Here is an 18986-nt window from a genome sequence, read left to right as displayed (position 1 = left end):
TGGGGGGTATGTTTCTGCAGACTTCGTCATCTCAGCTGGTGGTCTGATGTGTGCAGGGATTTCATTCACTCGTTTATTTTATTTTAGGCTTAGTCCTTTTAATAATCAGGGTAGCCACAGTGGAATGAACCGCCAACTTATCCAACATATGTTTTACGCAGTGGATCCCCTTTCAGCTGCAACCTATCACTGGGAAACACCCATACACACTCTCATTCACACACATACACTACAGACAATTTAGCTTAACCCATTCACCTATAGCGCATGTTTTTGGACTTGTGGGGGAAACTGGAGCACTCGGAGGAAACTCACGCGAACACAGGGAGAACAAGCAAACTCTACACAGAAATGCCAACTGACCCTGTCGAGGCTCAAACCACCAACCTTCTTGCTTTGAGGCGACGGTGCTACTCACTGTGCCACCGCGCCACCCCTGCAGAAATTTCGCATATTTATAATTAAATAATCGAATAACACTCTCATTTAATACTTTAAGTTACCCTTTAAACCCATTTTTAAGAGAACATACACTCATTAACGCCAACCCTTTTTGAGCAATCAGAGGAAAAAAAGCTGTTCATTTATGATGTACTTCAATATGCGATATTCTTCTGTCTAAACAGATAAATAAACTCTTCTGTTTCTCTCTTCCCCCTTTGGTGGCTGGAAATGATACATGAAGTGCCACAGACGGCTTTCCAGAGAGACAAATGCCAGTGACTCGCTCTGAAATGTCAGATGTGACAGTCGGAGACACCATGAGAACCTTCACCTGACCAATTTGAAGCCCTCCTGATCACAAACTGGCAAACTGTCAAGACTGACAAAGGCCAATTTTACCTGCCTGGAAGTGAAATATCTCTCTATAACACACATGAGGATAGTGACGGGACTGCATTGCTGGAAAGATCTTCTATAGCATTGGATATAAGATGAAGTCTGTAAATGGGAAGACAAAGCCAGCTGAGAAGAAGGAACTTGAGTTGAAAATACTAAGCAACATCACAATATGAATACAAAGAAGCTTTGTAACTCAATGGAGGCATTTGTTGCTGTACTGAGTGACCAGTCTGTTGTCCAAGCAGTTCCAGCTTCTGGGTTGAACGACGCATTTCTATATCCTGACCTTTTGTTATAACTGTGCAGTATATGTATTTTGTTCTTTTTGTTGGTTTGTTGTTCAAAAGCATCTTCATTTAAACCCCTAAATAGAAAAATACTATATTTTAGTTAGTAGGTTTGTTCAACAGATGCAGTATAACATTGCTATAGTTGAAAGCAGCCAATAGTCCACATATAAACTTCTAGCCAATGGCTAATTTACTGCCATGGTCCCTATTTAGACTTTTTATACACTAAAACAGTACAAATATTGTTATATTACACACTCACCTGCCACTTTATTAGGTGCACGTGTAACGAAGGCCAGCTAGTAAGTGCTGTGCAGGTAAAAACTCCTCTGACCTCTAAAGCTGCTCTAGTACTAGAGGCCACTGTCTTTAGCCTCCTTGTTAGAGCAATCGTCTCGCATGTGAAGATTGCCGGTTCGATCCTAGCTCGGAGCGGATTGGGTGGTGTAGGACCGGCGGGGGTTACACACCTTACTAGTACAAGGTTGGACCCCCTTTTGCGTTCAGAACTGCCTTCATCCTTCGTGGCATAGATTCAACAAGGTACTGGAAATATATTTGAGATGTTGGTCGATATTGACATGAATGCATCACACAGTTGCTGCAGATTTGTCAGCTGCACATCCATGATGCGAATCTCCCGTTCCCAAAGGTGCTCTATTGGATTGAGAGATCAGGTGACTGTGGAGGCCATTTGAGCATGGTGAACTCATTGTCATATTCAAGAAATCAGTTTGAGATGATTTGCACTTTATGAAATGGTGCGTAATCCTGCTGTAAGTAGCCATTAGAAGATGGGTATATTGATGGACATGATCGGCAACAATACTAAGGTAGGCTGTTGCGTTGACAAGGCTCAATTGGTACTAATGGGCCTAAAGTGTGCCATGAAAACATCCTCCACACCATTACACCCCCACCACCAGCTTGAAGCATTGATACAAGGCAGGATAGATCCATGCTTTCATGTTGTGGACGCCAAATTCTGACACTATGATCCGAATGTCGCAGCAGACATCGAGACTCATCAGACCAGGCAATGTTTTTCCAATCTTCTATTTTCCAATTTTAGTTAGCCTGTGCGAATTGTAGCCTCAGTTTTCTGTTCTTAGCTGACAGGAGTGGCACCCGGTGTGGTCTTCTGCTGCTGTAGCCCATCTGCCTTAAGGTTGGACATGTTATGTGTGATGCAGTATGCTTTTCTGCATACCTCGGTTGTAACGAGTGGTTATTTGAGTTATTGTTGCCTTGTGAGTTACTTGTTGCAAAATTCCTACATGACGGGAATAGTTTTAATAAGGTGTTTACATGTTTGTACTGCCCTTCAATAATGTGACTATAATCGGCATACTCCACATGTCTTAATTCGATTTCTGTTTAGTTCGATTAGGACTTTTGTCAGATTAAATTAATTAAAAATTGCTATTTACATGGAAGACTCTTAATTGGTGTGTTGTCTTATAATAAAATCGGATAGTTGGTGTCCATGTAAACGTACTCACTGTTGACCAAAGGGAGATAGAAGCCTGGAATATTTGTGGGAAACAGCGGAAATATGCTGTACATCTTTAGACAATCTATGGTTATGACCAGACCTATAAGCTAACCTAAGCAGCTTGTGCAGTCGGTCACAGCTTTTCCACAACCAAGTCAACCGTGCCGCTCACCTTCAACACTGACTTCCCTTTGGAAAAGTTGACTTTGATTCAGTTTAGTTAACAGAAGCTTTTATTCAAGGAAGGCACATCAGTCAAATATATTAATTTATTCATTCACAATGTCTAGACAACAAAAAATTACTCGTACACAATATCTAAAAATCTCAATGTTACAAATCAACAACTCCCTAATTTACAAATCATTTCACAGCATAAGACAAAAATACTTCGGAGATAAGTTGTTGTAGACCCCTGTTAAAAACCTCATGTACGGCTTGAGATAAGTTGATTATATTAAACAGCAGTGCTTTTATTTCACAAATAGGGTAGTTTGTACACGATAAAAAAAGTGTACAGCGAGTATATTAATGAGCCAGTCATGAACTGCATAATTAGTGATGCTTTTTCATCAAGATCTCCTCTGAAGTAGTCATGCAGTGGCTCAGAAACGTCCTGCATCTATTAGAATAGTCCTCGGGACAGTCTCTGAACAGGCTCACGTGTGCAGGGGTGATGAAATCAAAACTTTCAACCATCAGCCCTTTCTCCTGCAACCCTTTCACCATCTTCTCCACGTCCCTGTAGCGGATCACGCGGTCTGCTCTGGAATAGAGATACATCTGAGGCCACGGCGCTGGATGCTCCATCATAGCATCATAGTGGTTCCTGTGAAAATACTTGGTCAAGGGATACAAAACAATCCTGAGGAGGAAAACCGCAACAGCAAACAGTGCCAGGAGGAAGTACTGCAGTAGCACGTTCACTTTGGGCCCTAAAGTGGTTTTGAGTGCTCTGAGGGCCCCTACGACGTTTTGGCTGCCCGGAGCACTGTCCACAACTGTGCCCACCACACACAGAGTGCTGAACTGCTTGTGACTGTGCAGCAACTCAACCATGTAGCGGTAAAGCATGAAGCCCCCGTTGCTGAACACATGGAAGAAGATCGGGTTGTTTTCCACCTCGTAGTCATACAGAAGTTCGAGTAGTTTGTGTGCAGTGCTTCTTAGCTCCTTGTAGCCCAATGATTCTGAAATAAAAACCGTCTTTAAAGGAGCCGTGTAGCGTAGAGTCGTACAACCCTGTGGAGAAATGATAAGATGTTATAATCATATTACAAACTTTGACCTTGACGGGATTGACTTCTTTTATAACATACAGGGTATATGCACAGCTAGTGTTTCTTCCCCTACTAATAAACTTCCGGTGAACGGTTAATGTGACTTTTTTCAATTTTATACAGTTCCTTTTACAGCCCCAACATTGTAATTTAAGTGAAGTGTATTTATAAACTAATTTCGAGCAGATCACGTGCTTATGATTGAACATAGCTGGTAAAGCATGCGCTGACACACGTTGCACCAATCAGATGATTCCTAACTCACTATAAATAACCAGAGTTAATACCCCCCTCCCCCCTCCATCCCTACTCTTCCTCCTTTTTCCTAGATAGGGCAGCAAGGTGCCCCATTGGTTAGCACTGTTGCCTCACAGCAAGAAAGTCACTGGTTCAAGTCCTTACCAGACCAGTCAACATTATTGTGCAAAGTCTACATGCTTGCGTGGGTTTACCCAGTTTCCTCCCACCATCAGCTAATTGTGAATTAAAATATAATCAGTTAAATAGTCTTAAGCATATAAGTGTAAAACAAGATGAAAATTTGTTTGCGCCATTAGGTTCAGCAGGCTAGCACAAATCTAGAGGTTATCTAACAAAACAACTTACGATAACGGTCCAAAAACTAGTACACCCAAATGTATGCTATAGAAAAATATTCAATACAAATAAAAAAAGGAAAAATCAAGAGAAGCAAAACAATTTAAATATTTTGTTGAAATTTTGTAGGTTGCAAATTTTTAGCAATATTTTGCTTGAATTTAATTGTATCGTCTTTCAATTTCTAAATATGTTTTGTGACTAAAAAGTTAATTTAATAAATATATCTGTTTAATAAATCTGTTTTGTTAAATGCACTAAAATACATTCCCTATATTCACTGAGAAATGGATTCAAATATTCATTTTCAAAATGGGGTGCACTTTATTATGCTGAGCACTGCATGTTTTAAAGACATGTCGAGAAAATAATTTAATGCAGTGCTTTTTGTACATTCTGAAACCCACTTTCTATTGTACATCAATCAGGCAGTAAAGATCATTGGTTTTTAAAAAAAACAGACCTTAAACGTGGCGATTTTGTAAGGGCATAGAGTTCACCGGAAACGGTATAACTTGGTTACTGAAATTAAGTCTTTCTGCATATACCCTATTGTATCTATTAAGAATGGAAGGCAGGGAGAAGAAGTGTATTTGCATTTAAAGAGATATGATTTTGATTATGGTATTATAGAAAATATGTGTGAGGTATTTTGAGCTGAAACTTAACAGGCATATTTTGCACACTTGTGAAACGTATATAACTTTTTCTACATCATAAAACAAAATAAAAAAATGGTGGGTTTAAAATAAACAAGAGGCTGATTGGCGGTCAATGTTTTTAACATTCATTATTAGATTTTAAAAAAAAGTTCCTAAAGTGATATAATTCCTTTGAGTCATCGGGTCATCATTACAGCAGTTATAGTGGGGTGTACTTTCCTACTACTGTCCTAGTTGTTAAAAGAGTGAAACATTTAATTACAATTATCATTGCATAAAACTTTTTTAAACAGCAAGTCAGTCCAAGGTACTCGATAAATGTGGAAAAAATGTTAAAAGCCTTTATTGACATGAATAGCTTTTAAAAAAAAATTCCCCACATTTTTCGAGTGCCTTGGACTTTGGTGTTTATTTTATTGAAAACCTTACCCAAAAAGCACCGACACATTATTTAAGCTACCCATGAGCACTTATTGTTAAACGTTTTGACATCACAGTTCTAATAAAGCTTTCTCAGTTATAATTTAATACTTTGCAAAGTTATAAAACATTAGAAAGATGAAACTTGCTTACAAGTAAAAGCAAAGAAGCAAAAAGTTTTTTTTCACTGCAATTACACCTTTTAGTAGAAAGTTTTTCAAAGAATCCTATTTTTGTAACTGAGGCAAAGTTGGTTTTATATTACCATATTCGTTCATTTAACGGATTCCCTATATTGTTTATCAAGTTAATTTGAATAATGGGTCTGAAATTGCATGCAAGTATGACTTCAAAACAACATTAGCACTATTTAATTGACTGTGAACAATGTTGTACTCTGATGGTCACTGGCTGATAATAGGATTTCCTTATTTAGAATTTTCAGATAATACTTAACTGAAATATTATTAAGAAGAAATTCTGAATGTGCGAATATAAAAAAACTACTTTACCTTAATATTTTAGTAGACTGAAGAAAATTTTCATAATCTAAAAAACCTTTACATTTTGTGGAATGAAAATGTTTTTCATCGAGTCATTTGTCAATATGCCTTTATTTTTTAAAAACAGTGTATGAGATAGATAGATAGATAGATAGATAGATAGATAGATAGATAATGCGTTTAAGAGTCAGTTTACTTTCTCTTTCAAGGGTAGAGGTTCAAAATGATCGATAACTGAAAAGAAAAACACTAACATATTTATATTTTGAAAAATTTTAATAAACTATTTCACCTGTTCGTTGTAAATAGAGCTGTATTTGGCGAGGTGCTTGTCTCTGCTGCCCGCCCAGCCCAGCAGAATAACGACTGGCTCCTTCGATCCACGCCAGTGTTTCTCTGTCAAGACATGAATAATGTGTCCAAACAACATGAATCCACTGATAATCACACCAAAAGTATTGTTACAGCTCTCCAATATAGCGACTTCAGTTCTACCAAGGTTATAATCATCGATTGCAGGCTTCCATGCATTTACTGTCAAACAAGATAAACCAGTGCTGCTGTCATTCTCACCTGAGATCAGTGCCTCTGAAAAAACTATGTTGTAGTCTAAGTCATCATCCCCCATATTGGCAATTATTTCCACAATCGTCTGTCTGCCATTAATAATTCACTTCAAATGAGTGTCGTGTTTCACTCTGGTTGCGCTGCTGAGAGGACAGACACACACAGCACACACGATAATACTGCACGAATGAACAAGACAACATCAGCGTCTCATTGTTACATACAACATCCGGGTCACGATTTACAAGTGACAGACGAATTCAAAATAAAAGTCAATCAAAGGCGCCTTCAACAATAGATTTACTAAAAGTTGATCATGCAAGAAATGAAATAATATTTAACATTTCTGCGACAATATCTATGAAATGTTATTTTTTTATAATGGAATGAAGCTCATACATTTTAAATGTGCTTTTGTCAGTATAGAAATATGTACAAAGAAAGACAGTAAGAAATTAAACAATTAATGTGAAAACGGAACATTATGAAAAACATCAGAAATGAAGCAAGGTTACTCATGATATATTTGTGTGCTGTTTTATTTAAATAAATATTATGTCAAACATTTACATACATTAATCAAACTATTGAAATACAAACAAGAATTTTTAAATATTTGAAATACATCTAGATTATTCCGATTTTATTGCATAGAAACAAATAAACAAATTTATACATTTGATGAAAGAAAAATCCTACACTAATTGAAAAAAAACTACCAAGTTACAAGATAAGCCCAGGTCAAATCACACATTTTTTTATTAATCAGGGGTCACCACAGCGGAATGAACCGCCAAATTATCCAGCATATGTTTTACGCAACGGATGCCCTTCCAGCTGCAACCAATCACTGGGAAACACCCATACACTCTCATTCACACACATATACACTACAGGAGGAACATGCAAACTCCACACAGAAATGCCAACTGACCCAGCGGGTGCTTAAACCAGTAACCATCTTGCTGTGAGGCGATTGTGCTACCCACTGCGCCACCGTGACACCCCATTAGCAAATATGTGATACAATCACAGTAAAGCCTTCATTAAATCCTTATTTTCCTCAGAGTGAAACAAATCATCCACCCGTATAGTTGAGTAGTGGAGAGCACAAACAAAAATATAATTTGTATATTTTTCTTGAAAAAAAAATCTTTTTGAAACTAATTTCGTTTGCTATAATTTTAATGTTTTTAATAATCTTTTGTCGGTCAGTTATCTATAAACAAGAATAACAAATGACATCTGAGGTGAAGCGCTTCAAAACATGAATTGCCGTGATATTGTGTTGGTTTGTTAAATAAAATAATAATCTAGCCTAAATAAAATTAAAGTGAAATATTCACAGTTTTAGAGAAACCTATATTAAACTGTTTTCACTGTTAATGACAAATTTGAATAAGCAGGAAATGCTTTTACAATGTATTCGCAGATAAACATGTTTCCAGATTACCTCGGAAGAACAAAGTTTGTTGGAAGGATGAGAGAACTCAGAAACTCGTTGTGAGAATGAAGAAGTCTGCATAATTGTGCCAGTTTGTCAGATAAAATTGCTTAAAACACCTTAATATTTTAGAAAAGGTAGTTAACGTTTGCATAACCAATAACGATTGATCTTATCCACCCGTGACCCACTCATAAGTAAATATGCAGTCTATTTTTTGATTACCTTATCGGCGCATTAACGGCAGCACCCACTGATATAAACAAGAAATGATGTGGTCTTATTGCAGTGTCATCTACGTGACAGAACTCGTCATAAAGAATGAGAAAAAATTAAACATGCTAGACTTTCTGTGTTGTAAGGCGTTGCAGGCATGTATCAGTTGTCGTGAACTATGCAACATTACGCAAGAGAAACGGTTAAATCTTGAGTCACAACGCCTATTTGTCATTTAGAATCCCCACGAGACCCTACATCAAGGAAGTCGCAACAATTTTGTGTGATCTGACCAGGGCTTTACTTACAACGTGCAGAGTGAAGAAAAATATAAGATTATATATTCAGAATCAAAAATAATAGTACTACTATTAATAGTACTACTGTTTCTACTACTAAGGAAATTAGAATCAAACGAAGTGCAGTATCATTTCTTTAGTTCCCTCCAAGCAAAGCCTTCCCATCAGACAGAGATTCCCCGTCTGCTGCATCCGTTTCAAAAGTAATAGACGGCACTGGTACACTTATAACTTTGTGTGCCCTCTCAGATTTCTGCCCACTAGCATTGCTAACACTTGATCCAGATGAGAGAATGACAGTATCTGTAGAGATTTCTGTGGAAACACGACGACCGAAGGTCAGGGAACTGACACTGGAACCATCGGCCTCACTCTCAGTCCAGCAAGAATCACTATCAGAGGCAGAAGACAATCGCGTCTTCCCCCAGCGGCCATTAGCTCGTGCAGCATTGCCCATGCTAACCCCCAAAGAGCACTGACTGGTGAGGGTTGGACGACGAGAACTAACACTGCCAGAGCTAAAAGAGGAACGAAGGTCCTTCTCTTTCACACGCAAGATGGGACGAAGTACCGGAATGTAACGGGCGATAGCCACACGATACTTTGGATGCGTAATGGCGTAGATGATTGGATTATGGATGGCTGAAGCCTTGGCAATCACAGCAGGTACTGAATTCATATAGGGAGTCAGGAAATGGGAATAACCAGCCGTAGCGGTGAGAGCCACCACAGAATAGGGCGACCAGGATATAATAAAAAGCACAATGACTACAAGAGCGACTTTCGCCATCTTCCATTCGTTCTGCATGCGTTCATACACCTTGTGCGTTTCCCCGCAATCCAGCTCTCGAATTTCCTTCCCCGCTGCTCGGATTGTTTGAAAAATTGCGAAGTAGCAGCTGCCTATAATGCCTAGTGGGATGAAGAATACAAAAACAAAGAGGAGGATGGTGTACGCACGCACTGATGGGGTGAAGGTCATGTAATCCCAAGAACAAGACGTCTGAAGCCCCTCAGGGACATAAGCACTCCAGCCAAAGAAAGGCGGAAGGCTCCAACCCAGGGAGTAGAGCCACACAACGACCAACACAGCTCCAGCTTTGCGTCGGCTAACTCTGCTTACTAGGGCGAGAGGCTGAGTTATGGCGAGACAACGATCAGCAGCGATAGCGGTCAAAGTCATCATGGAGCAGATTCCAAAGAGGGCACCGCAGAAGGCGTAGAGCTCGCAAGGGCGCTCGCCAAATACCCAGCGCCTGTGTAAACTGGCTGCAAAGAACACAGGAGACTGGGTGACGGACATTAAGAAATCAGCCACAGCTAGGTTCACTATAAACATGTTTCCAGCGGTGCGAAGAGTACGGCTCCGGCAGAATACATAGACCACCAGTGCATTTCCAATCACTCCGGTGATGCCGACTATTAAGATAACAGAGCCGATGATGTAGTGGGCATGATCCGGAACATCCACGGTGGGGAAAGGGTGTGGAGGATCATGGTGGTGGCTGTGGGTTGGCCCATGGACAGGCACATGGAGCAACTTGTAGTTTCTGCTTCCCAAAGATTCCTTAAAGCCTGCGGTGCAGTTGATGTCTCCAGGGGCACAGTGATGCCCTCTCCATGAAGAGTGATGGCTCATGCTGAGCAGGTTGATGTTTTCGTGTTGTATATCTGTTGTGTACAAAAAGTAAAGATAAATCTTTTAAGAGAAGTGGAACAAAGGGATTAAATAACAAACAGTTCTGTTATGCTCTCTGTGACAGTCTGTGAATGTCAGCTCACTGCATTAGCTTTTTATATACTAATCAATACACCACAAAGTTATTATTGATCAGTAAGTACTCTAAAGCTTGGCCTATTGTAGTGATCAAAAACTGTCACTTGGCCTATGATAATGATAAAAATGCTCAAATAAATTAAAATTAAAATGCTTGAATTAAAAATGATCAAAATTTTGATCTTGTTGAAATCATTTGGATATTAAATATTACATATATTGCTAACCCATTTACATTTAATCATCTGGCAGACACTTTTATCTGAAGTGACTCACAAATGAGGGCAATGGAGGTCAACAAAACAACAAAAGAACATGTAAAATACCCAGTTTTTCAAGAAATTGTTTTAGTAAACTTTATATGTTTTGTTTTATTAGGATCATTCTGCTTTATTATAAAATTGATCAGTTGCATGCTAATATTGCCCTGTAATACTTGGCATATCAGATATTTATTCATTCATTTTCCTTCAGCTTAGGCCCTTTTTTATCAGTGGTCGCCACAGCGAAATGAACCGACAACTATTCCGGCATAGTTGCATAGTTGTTGCTTTACACAGCAGATGCCCTTCAATCCAAAACCCAGTATTGGGAAACACACATACACTCTTGCATTCACACTCAAGAGCACCCGGAGGAGAACCCACACGAACTTGGGGAGAACATGCAAACTTCACACAGAATTGCTGACTGGCCCAGCCAGGACTTGAACTAGTGACTTTTTTGCTGTGAGGCAACAGTGCTAACCACTAAGTCATACAAATTTATATGTATAGCAATTTTCAATTCCAAAACTAAAGTGCAAAGTGCAGTACAATAAAAAAACATCAATATAACACCAAGCATTTTCTAAAAACAATAATGTAACATAATATTAAAGATATTGAAGAACACCTTTTTAAAACACAACGAATATGCATTGAATGTTTATTAAGTGAAAATAAGTAATAGGATTATTATGACATAACAAAAAAATCTAATATTTTAATAAGAAATATTTATAAGAATAGGAAAATAAAAATATTTAAGGCTTTTTCTATGAGCTTTGAGTATTTTTTGAGTAAAATTTGATTGTGTACAAAATTATGAATCCTATAAAGAATAAACAGCACTGAGAATGAAATGTCCTCATATGTCAATATAAATGCCCCATATTCATAATTAGAAGTTAGATTGTTTATTTTGTAATGTTAGATAACCCTATGCGGAGTAAAGAGGTCACCAGTAGAAAATGTAGAGCGTGAAAGCTATTTCGATTTTTGGAACTCATTAGCTACAAAAATGCTTCCACTCTGTTGTTTAGAAAAGTAAATTAGGGTATTTGTTGGTGAGGGAAAAAAGTTTTTTGACCAAAAACAAGGGTGTATAGATTGTCTGAGTGGATGCAGTGAGCCAAATCAATTTATGCAATGCAAAAGTGGAGCACAATGACTCTTCCAATAAGGACTGATTAACATCCCTCATCATGGGAACTGCTCACTGACCTGAACGTGGACTGCAATGATTCTCTCTGTTCCAGTTAAATAATGATCAGCCTATAGCTTTCAATGTGTTTCACTACAGGGACTTGACCTACTTAAAAAAAAAAACAGTTGCGTTTATCTCTCCAGTCATTATTAAAACTCAATTTAGTTTATTTTAATCTCTAATTGAGTTTTACTGAAATTATAATGGCAATAAATGGCAAAAAGTATGCAAACATTGTCTCTTCTAATTAACCAGATGTAAATTCCAAGCAGGAACATTTACAATACAATAACATTCTTCAAAATAGTGTGCCTCGAAAGTTGGCAACAACAATTTGGAAAGGGCTTTTTCACCATACAGCATCATAATGTCCCTATTGTGCATAAATTGAGGCCTATAAATTAATTAATCACTGAGAAAAAGGCTTGACAGGCCTACACAAAAGCCTAGATCCGAACCCCACTGAACACCTGTGGGATAAACTAGAACAGCAAATTCAAGTCAGGCCCAATCATCCAACATCAGTCTTGATCAGAGCATCTGAATGAGAGCATATTCCCATTTTTATAGCCTTAAAAAAAGAGTGGAACCCGTTAGTGCCAAAAGATTTGATATTTAACATTCACCAAGCATATATCGTGTGGTGTTTGAATGTAAACATACTTAGCCATAGAGTAAAACTTTATTTTTCAATTCATAAACAGTAATTATACTGTTCAAGATATCACTTATTAACTAAATTATTTGAGTTATTTGTAAATGCCAGTTGTTGTCAAACAGATTTTTGCTCGCACATGTCTGAGAAAACTTGTTTTTTAAAGTTTATGTTTTCAGGACACTAGTTATTGTGTAAATGAATCTGCAAAACGCATTAAAAAGTGTTCTCTTTTTATGTCAAAATGGTTTTGTGTAAATTTACCCTTAGTGTAAAAAAATTACTTAGAGCTAGTTCTTTTTTTATTAACATTGCAGATATCATCACTTAAAATATTTATCATGTACATAATATAATTTAATATTCATTCATTAATTTTCCTTCAGCTTAGTCCCTTTATTCATCAGGGGTCGCCACAGCGAAATGAACCACCATAATAAAAAAACAAAATAAAATAAAATATAATGGACCCTTTACACAAGACTGTTATGACGCATTTAACAGTCATTGTAATCTTAAATCCTTGAAATTTTTTTATATTTCAATTTTTTTTAAATGTATCAACATTTATATGCATTTATGAATGTATTATATCATCTTTGCGTCAAATTACAGAAACCAATTACAGCTTGCAAGGTGTTTCTAATTCAGCGTCCATGAGGCTGAGAATACATTTGATATTATTCTCTCCTCTAGCTGCCATCATCAATCTCACACAATTTTTTTCCTTTTTTCTAAAACTCCTGATAACATCATCGTAGCATTTTCCTTTTATTTTTTCAGCAAATATGATTGTAAAATAGTTATTTGTTGTACAGTTTCACTGCTCTCTAAGTTTATCCAACTAAGACGCCTTCCACTACTGAGAAGCCCGGAAATGTGAAAAGGGTCTATATGATATGATATAATATAATATAATATAATATAATATAATATAATATAATATAATATAATATAATATAATATAATATAATATAATATAATATAATATAATATAGGCGAAGCAGTGGCGCAGTAGGTAGTGCTGTCGCCTCACAGCAAGAAGGTCGCTGGTTCGAGCCTCGGCTCGGTTGGCATTTTTGTGTGGAGTTTGCATGTTCTCCCTGCATTCACGTGGGTTTCCGCCGGGTGTTCCGGTTTCCCCCACAGTCCAAAGACATGCGGTACAGGTGAATTGGGTAGGCTAAATTGTCCGTAGTGTATGAGTGTGTGCATGTGAATGTGTGTGTGGATGTTTTCCAGAGATGGGTTGTGGCTGGAAGGGCATCCACTGCGTAAAAACTTGCTGGAAAAGTTGGCGGTTCATTCCGCTGTGGCGACCCCGGATTAATAAAGGGACTAAGCCGACAAGAAAATGAATGAATGAATGAATGAATGAATGAATGGATGAATGAATGAATGATATAATATAATATAATATAATATAATATAATATAATATAATATAATATAATATAATATAATATAATATAATATAAAATAATATAATATAATATAATATAATATAATATAATATAATATAATATAATATAATATAATATAATATAAAATGGCAGCCTGATGGCGAAATGGGTAGCGCTGTCGCCTCACAGCAAGAAGGTGACTGGATCGAGCCTCGGCTGGGTCTGCATGTTCTCCATGTGTTCATGTGGGTTTCCCCCCACAAGTCTAAATACATGCACTTTTGGTGAATTGGGTAAGCTAAATTGTCCGTATTGTATGTGTGTGAACAGGAATGCATGAATGTTTGCCATTGATAGGTTGCAGCTGAAAGGGCATCCGCTGTGTAAAACATGTGCTGGTTACGTTGGCAGTTCATTCTGCTGTGGTGACCCCAGATTAATAAAGGGATCAAGCCGAAAAGAAAATGAATAATATAATATAATATAATATAATATAATATAATATAATATAATATAATATAATATAATATAATATAATATAATATAATATAATATCTAGAAAGATTGTTTTTTAATAAAAACATTCTAAAAAGGCTTAATTAAAAAAAATCATATTTTTATTATTTATTCATATACTATTTTTGAAGTCTTTCAAACTAGAAAGCAGTAATTACTTGGTCAAGTGCTTTATGTCATTCCAGGATGTCTGTCTCACAGGCTTGTAGGTGGAGGTAGGTCATGTTGCTGGTAATCTGTGATTTTTTCGGTTGACGCTCTCTGTTGTTACTTTCAGCGGCATCAGGACTCCCGAAGCTCTTTCCAGGCTTGTGCACAGTTTCCTTCACATATCTGATCCCATTTTGAATTCTTGTCCCAGTCCATATCTGGGACTCAATGTCAGATCTAGATGTGCTGAAAAAACAAACAAAGAAACATACATAGTACAGACACATTTATTTCGATTCATTCCATGTTTATCTCACACATGGAAAACAACATAACAGAGGACAAAGATGAGGATGATCTATGAGATTCTCACCTGTGCTTTGAAGATAATTTTGCTTCTTCTGCTAGTAAATATGGATCAAAAATAACGGTTTCTGTGTTGGCCAAACAAAACCCATTTGCCCTTCTGACATCTGTAAAAAAGTTAAGTCAGGCACATAATATATTATTTATACAGCTGAAGTCAAAAATCTTTTTAAAATATTTCACAAATGATGTTTAACATAGCAGGAAATTTTCACAGTATTTCCAATAATACTTTATTCTTCTAGACTTGTTCTATTTAGCTGGAATAAAAGGAGTTTTTATTTTCTTTAAACTATTTTAAAGTCAACATTAGCCCATTTAAGCAACATTTATTTTCAATTGTCTACAGAACGAACTATTGTAATACAATAATTTGCCTAAGCGCCTATTCTTCTTAAGGCAACTTAAGAAGAACCAGCTTTTATCAGCCGTCTTGGTGAACTTCTACCGCTGCACAATAGGAAGCATCTTGACCAACTGCGTCACAGTCTGGTATGGAAGCTGCTCTGTTGCTGAGCGTAAGGCACTGCAGCGGGTGGTGAAAACTGCCCAACGCATCACATAGATATATACACTAGATATCGCATAGGGACCCTGAGCATGCGTCAATAGCGCCGCCACATTGGTACAGTGCTCCCAGGACAAATGTCATTCAACCGCACTAGTCAAGAGTGTTATTACGTGAAGATGCAGGACTTTAGCGCTGTCTACGGGTGTAGTAACGAGCAAACAAAGAACACAAAGCACAACGGCAGAACATTTCATAGTTAAGTTTTTTTCTGTTTTTGTATGTTCTGAACTTTTGTGCTAAACAGGTAACGTTATTTATGATAACAGTCACTTACTGCATTCACCATACGGCAAAGCAGCTCCAACTCGCACTAAACTCTCGGCTTATGCTAGTTTTGTTAAATAACATCAGTAAACAATACAAAAGAAATATGACAACGAGATGCTGCGCTGCCAGAAACTTGTATTATTGTCGGCTAACGTTAGTAAAAGAGTCGTTCGGGGGATTCTTTCACAAACGAATCGCTCCCTCCGTCAGTATGAGAAGTGAAAGCAAGAGAGGAGCTGTGTTTTAGGACATGATTAGATCAAATTTAACAGGGAGGGTGAATAGTACATTTCTGTACACACAAACACAAGCTTTTTGTTAGGAATGCCCGTGCGGTCACTGATCCATCAATGTAGAAAAGTGATGTAAAATTATAATTTTCGTAATTGAAAAAAAAATTACATACTGACATCCAGGAAAACTCACGATCATAGATGTATATATCTATGAATGCATCACAGGGACCACACTGCCAGCCATAGAGGACATCCAGAAGAAACACTGTCTGCACCGAGCACGCAGTATTCTTGAGGACACCTCTCACCCTGCTCACAGACTGTTTTCACTCCTGCCTTCTGGCAGGTGCTTCAGGCTCCCCCAGACAAAACCCAGCAGACTGAGGAATAGCTTTTTCCACAGAGCTGTCTCCCTCTTGAACTCTGCCCCTCACTGACTCCCCCCAACAACCCCCCCCCCCCCCCCCCCATATTGATTGCACTGATTTACTTATTTGAACTGTACATACCCACTGCACATGTACATCTGTAATACACACCCACTGCACATACATTTTTAATTTATATTTATCTGCACACTACTGATTATTAATAGCAACCTGTACATATATTCATTTATTGTAAATCTCTGGTCATAGTTAATAAAACCTGTATATAATGTTGATAGAACATCCATCTGTAAATATTACCATAGTTTTTCAATAACTGCACTTTATAACTTATACCTGTATCCTGCACTTGCTCCTATTGCACTGCTGGTTAGACCTAAACTGCATTTTGTTGCATTGTACTTGTACATGTGTAATGACAATAAAGTTGAATCTAATCTAATCTAATCTAATCTAATCTAAAGTACCCTAACTTGCCTACTTAACATAGTCAAGCCTTTAAATGTCTCTTTAAGCTTAATACTAGTGTCCTGAAAAAATATCTAGTTAAAATTTGGTGTTCCATCATCAGGGCAAAGATAAAAGAAATCAATCATTAGAAATTGGTTATTGAAACCAATATCTTTAAAAATTAGTTGAAAAAAATCTTTCCGTTAAACAGAATTTGGGGAAAAAATATACAAGTGGGCTAATAATGCAGGATGGCTAATATTTCTGAGCATTCATTAGCCTAAAAGTTTAAGATCAAATATCAGTTTTCATATATAAAATATATAATTATAAAAATACAAAGACGAAGAAGAAAAAATAGACAGACCAGTCACAGTGACAGCGCTCTGGCGGAGAGGATGGACTGGTTGATACATAGTTTTCAAAGTGTAGTCAAGAGGAGAAGTCTTGAAAAATGTAACAACTGCCTCAGACTGAGAGAACTGTGAAGTAAATTACTTGTGTGAGGATTGTACATACAACAGGGAATCAATACAATTATCATTGGTATAGTGTGTGTAGTCTACTCTAGAAGTACCTTTTTGGGCATTTTGATTATGTTTCTCAATAATTTTCCCACTCCATTTAGTCTTGTTTCAACATTACTGCTTTCTTCTGATTCCTTTATCCTGTGTAGAGCTGATAAAAGCAAACACAATCAATAGTTAAGTGTACAATCCGTTCAGTCATTTAAAATGACATAAATGTGCATAAATGTCGTACCCTCGATCATCAATGATTGAGACAAACGTCCTGTGTCGTCTGGAAATGATTTGCTTAAATTCTTAAAAAGTTTCACAATATCTTGATATCGCCTTCTCAAGTATGTAATGCTTTTGTCCGACCATTCAGTCCTAATCTCGAAAAACTCTTCTTCTTCTCCAGCAGGACCAACAGCAAAGCGCTCGAGCCCAACAACCCAACAGTCACTAATGCTCAGGTGAGGAGAGATCTCCTTATCGGCACCTGCCATAACTGAATCGTGTCATAAGCACATTAAACACAATGAATTACTCCTAAACTAAATTTCCAAACGAATAAATGAAGAGATGTCGTCCTCTGCGAAGAAAAGCGTCAAATTATCTATCAAAACGAGCACTTCAAAGCGTGGGCTAAGTTTGCGTCTCTTCTGACACAAGTTGTACAAACTTCAGGTCCCTCCCATGTTCTCTTCGCCCGCAGATAATGAGCTCTAAAAGCTCGATGTGTGTGCTTTCTCCCGAAATCATGAGGTTCTTAAGTGAGAGCTTTCACACGGCGATTAAATCGATGAAGGTCATCGAGTCCGTTATTCCTGTTGGATGCTAGTAGGCGTTACAATTCTGCCGAAGTATCCAAATGTATGAGGCGGTTGTTCACAAACTGCGATCTCATTGGTTGTCGCCGGATCGTGCTGGTCCTCGTTTGAAAAAAGATAAACTGGCAGTAAAAGTAAATCGCTAACTGTTACTGTAAAAAGAACTTCGTAAGACCCATTATTAGCGAGGTATTTTCTCACCATTTCCTTCTAATTGAAGAAAAAATATTGGTGTTAAACAAAAAAACACGTTAAAATAAACTTCCCTAAAATATTTGTTCAAAACAAAACCAGAGGATGATAAAACTAGCTCCTAGTTCTCGGCAATAGTGTTAAATTTGGCTGTGTGGAGCAACAGGTGGTATAATCCAGTTTCTATTGGATTGGTAGTGGGATTTGCTTGTGGTTTTAAGCACAGTGTTACACTTGCTGCATCATGGGTCAATCCTTTAATCACCTACTATTTTAAAACTATAATTAACTAGCCCCTGAAATAGAGTAAATCACATTCACCTATTCAAACAAACTTTTCAAGTCATGACCTGACTTAACTCTGATCTCTTAACTTAACCTGCTCTTATTTACAACCATGCCTTTGCTTTTTTTTGTATAAAATAACCAAGGACGTGTTCACACTTAGAGAAGACTATTTTGTGATGAAACATACTAAACACCCAAAATAATAATGTCCTGCTGAGCTGTATACATTCATTGTGTACATGTGATGGTATTTATCGGCTGAACTGCCTATTTTGGTTCACACTGACAGTAATCACACCAGTTCATTT

General features: G+C 37.4%; 3 protein-coding genes across 4 annotated transcripts; all 3 read right to left on the bottom strand.

Annotated features, from left to right (window-relative positions):
* Positions 1-2883: 2883 nt before the first annotated feature.
* Positions 2884-6865, bottom strand: tmem53 (transmembrane protein 53). The gene is made up of 3 exons (NM_001002637.1): positions 6664-6865; positions 6383-6486; positions 2884-3870 (listed from the first exon to the last, which is right to left on the bottom strand). Exons 1-3 carry the CDS (start codon positions 6716-6718, stop codon positions 3184-3186), a joined length of 846 nt encoding a protein of 281 aa, NP_001002637.1. The 5' UTR covers positions 6719-6865; the 3' UTR covers positions 2884-3183.
* Positions 6866-7180: 315 nt separating this feature from the next.
* Positions 7181-10372, bottom strand: opn4.1 (opsin 4.1). The gene has a single exon (NM_178289.3). It carries the CDS (start codon positions 10253-10255, stop codon positions 8753-8755), a length of 1503 nt encoding a protein of 500 aa, NP_840074.2. The 5' UTR covers positions 10256-10372; the 3' UTR covers positions 7181-8752.
* On the bottom strand, positions 7181-18579 carry pxdc1a (PX domain containing 1a). Of its 2 annotated transcripts, XM_087238627.1 has the most exons (6): positions 17625-18579; positions 17440-17540; positions 17230-17344; positions 14957-15056; positions 14592-14829; positions 7181-10287 (listed from the first exon to the last, which is right to left on the bottom strand). In XM_087238627.1, exons 1-5 carry the CDS (start codon positions 17872-17874, stop codon positions 14610-14612), a joined length of 786 nt encoding a protein of 261 aa, XP_087094753.1. In that variant the 5' UTR covers positions 17875-18579; the 3' UTR covers positions 7181-10287; positions 14592-14609. The 2 variants fall into 2 exon arrangements, with proteins under 2 accessions (XP_087094753.1, NP_001410480.1); NM_001423551.1 differs by lacking the exon at positions 7181-10287 and having other exon boundaries at positions 14606-14829; positions 17625-18270.
* Between the last annotated feature and the right edge of the window lie 407 nt (positions 18580-18986).

This window comes from Danio rerio, chromosome 2 (genome assembly GCF_052040795.2).
Source record: "Danio rerio strain M-AB ecotype USA chromosome 2, GRCz13ab, whole genome shotgun sequence".
NCBI classification, from domain to species: Eukaryota; Metazoa; Chordata; class Actinopteri; order Cypriniformes; family Danionidae; genus Danio; species Danio rerio.
This window is presented reverse-complemented; position numbering and strand designations above follow the sequence as displayed.

Coding starts and splice junctions, on each gene's coding strand:
- tmem53 (NM_001002637.1), bottom strand. CDS start 6,718: ATGGGGGATGATGACTTAGACTACAACATAGTTTTTTCAGAGGCACTG. Junction 6,487..6,663: donor TTCAGAGGCACTGATCTCAG/GTGAGAATGACA, acceptor ATGTCTTGACAG/AGAAACACTGGCGTGGATCG. Junction 3,871..6,382: donor GCTCTATTTACAACGAACAG/GTGAAATAGTTT, acceptor ATTTCTCCACAG/GGTTGTACGACTCTACGCTA.
- opn4.1 (NM_178289.3), bottom strand. CDS start 10,255: ATGAGCCATCACTCTTCATGGAGAGGGCATCACTGTGCCCCTGGAGAC.
- pxdc1a (XM_087238627.1), bottom strand. CDS start 17,874: ATGGCAGGTGCCGATAAGGAGATCTCTCCTCACCTGAGCATTAGTGAC. Junction 15,057..17,229: donor GAGCGCTGTCACTGTGACTG/GTCTGTCTATTT, acceptor ACTTTTTTACAG/ATGTCAGAAGGGCAAATGGG. Junction 14,830..14,956: donor AAATTATCTTCAAAGCACAG/GTGAGAATCTCA, acceptor TTGTTTTTTCAG/CACATCTAGATCTGACATTG.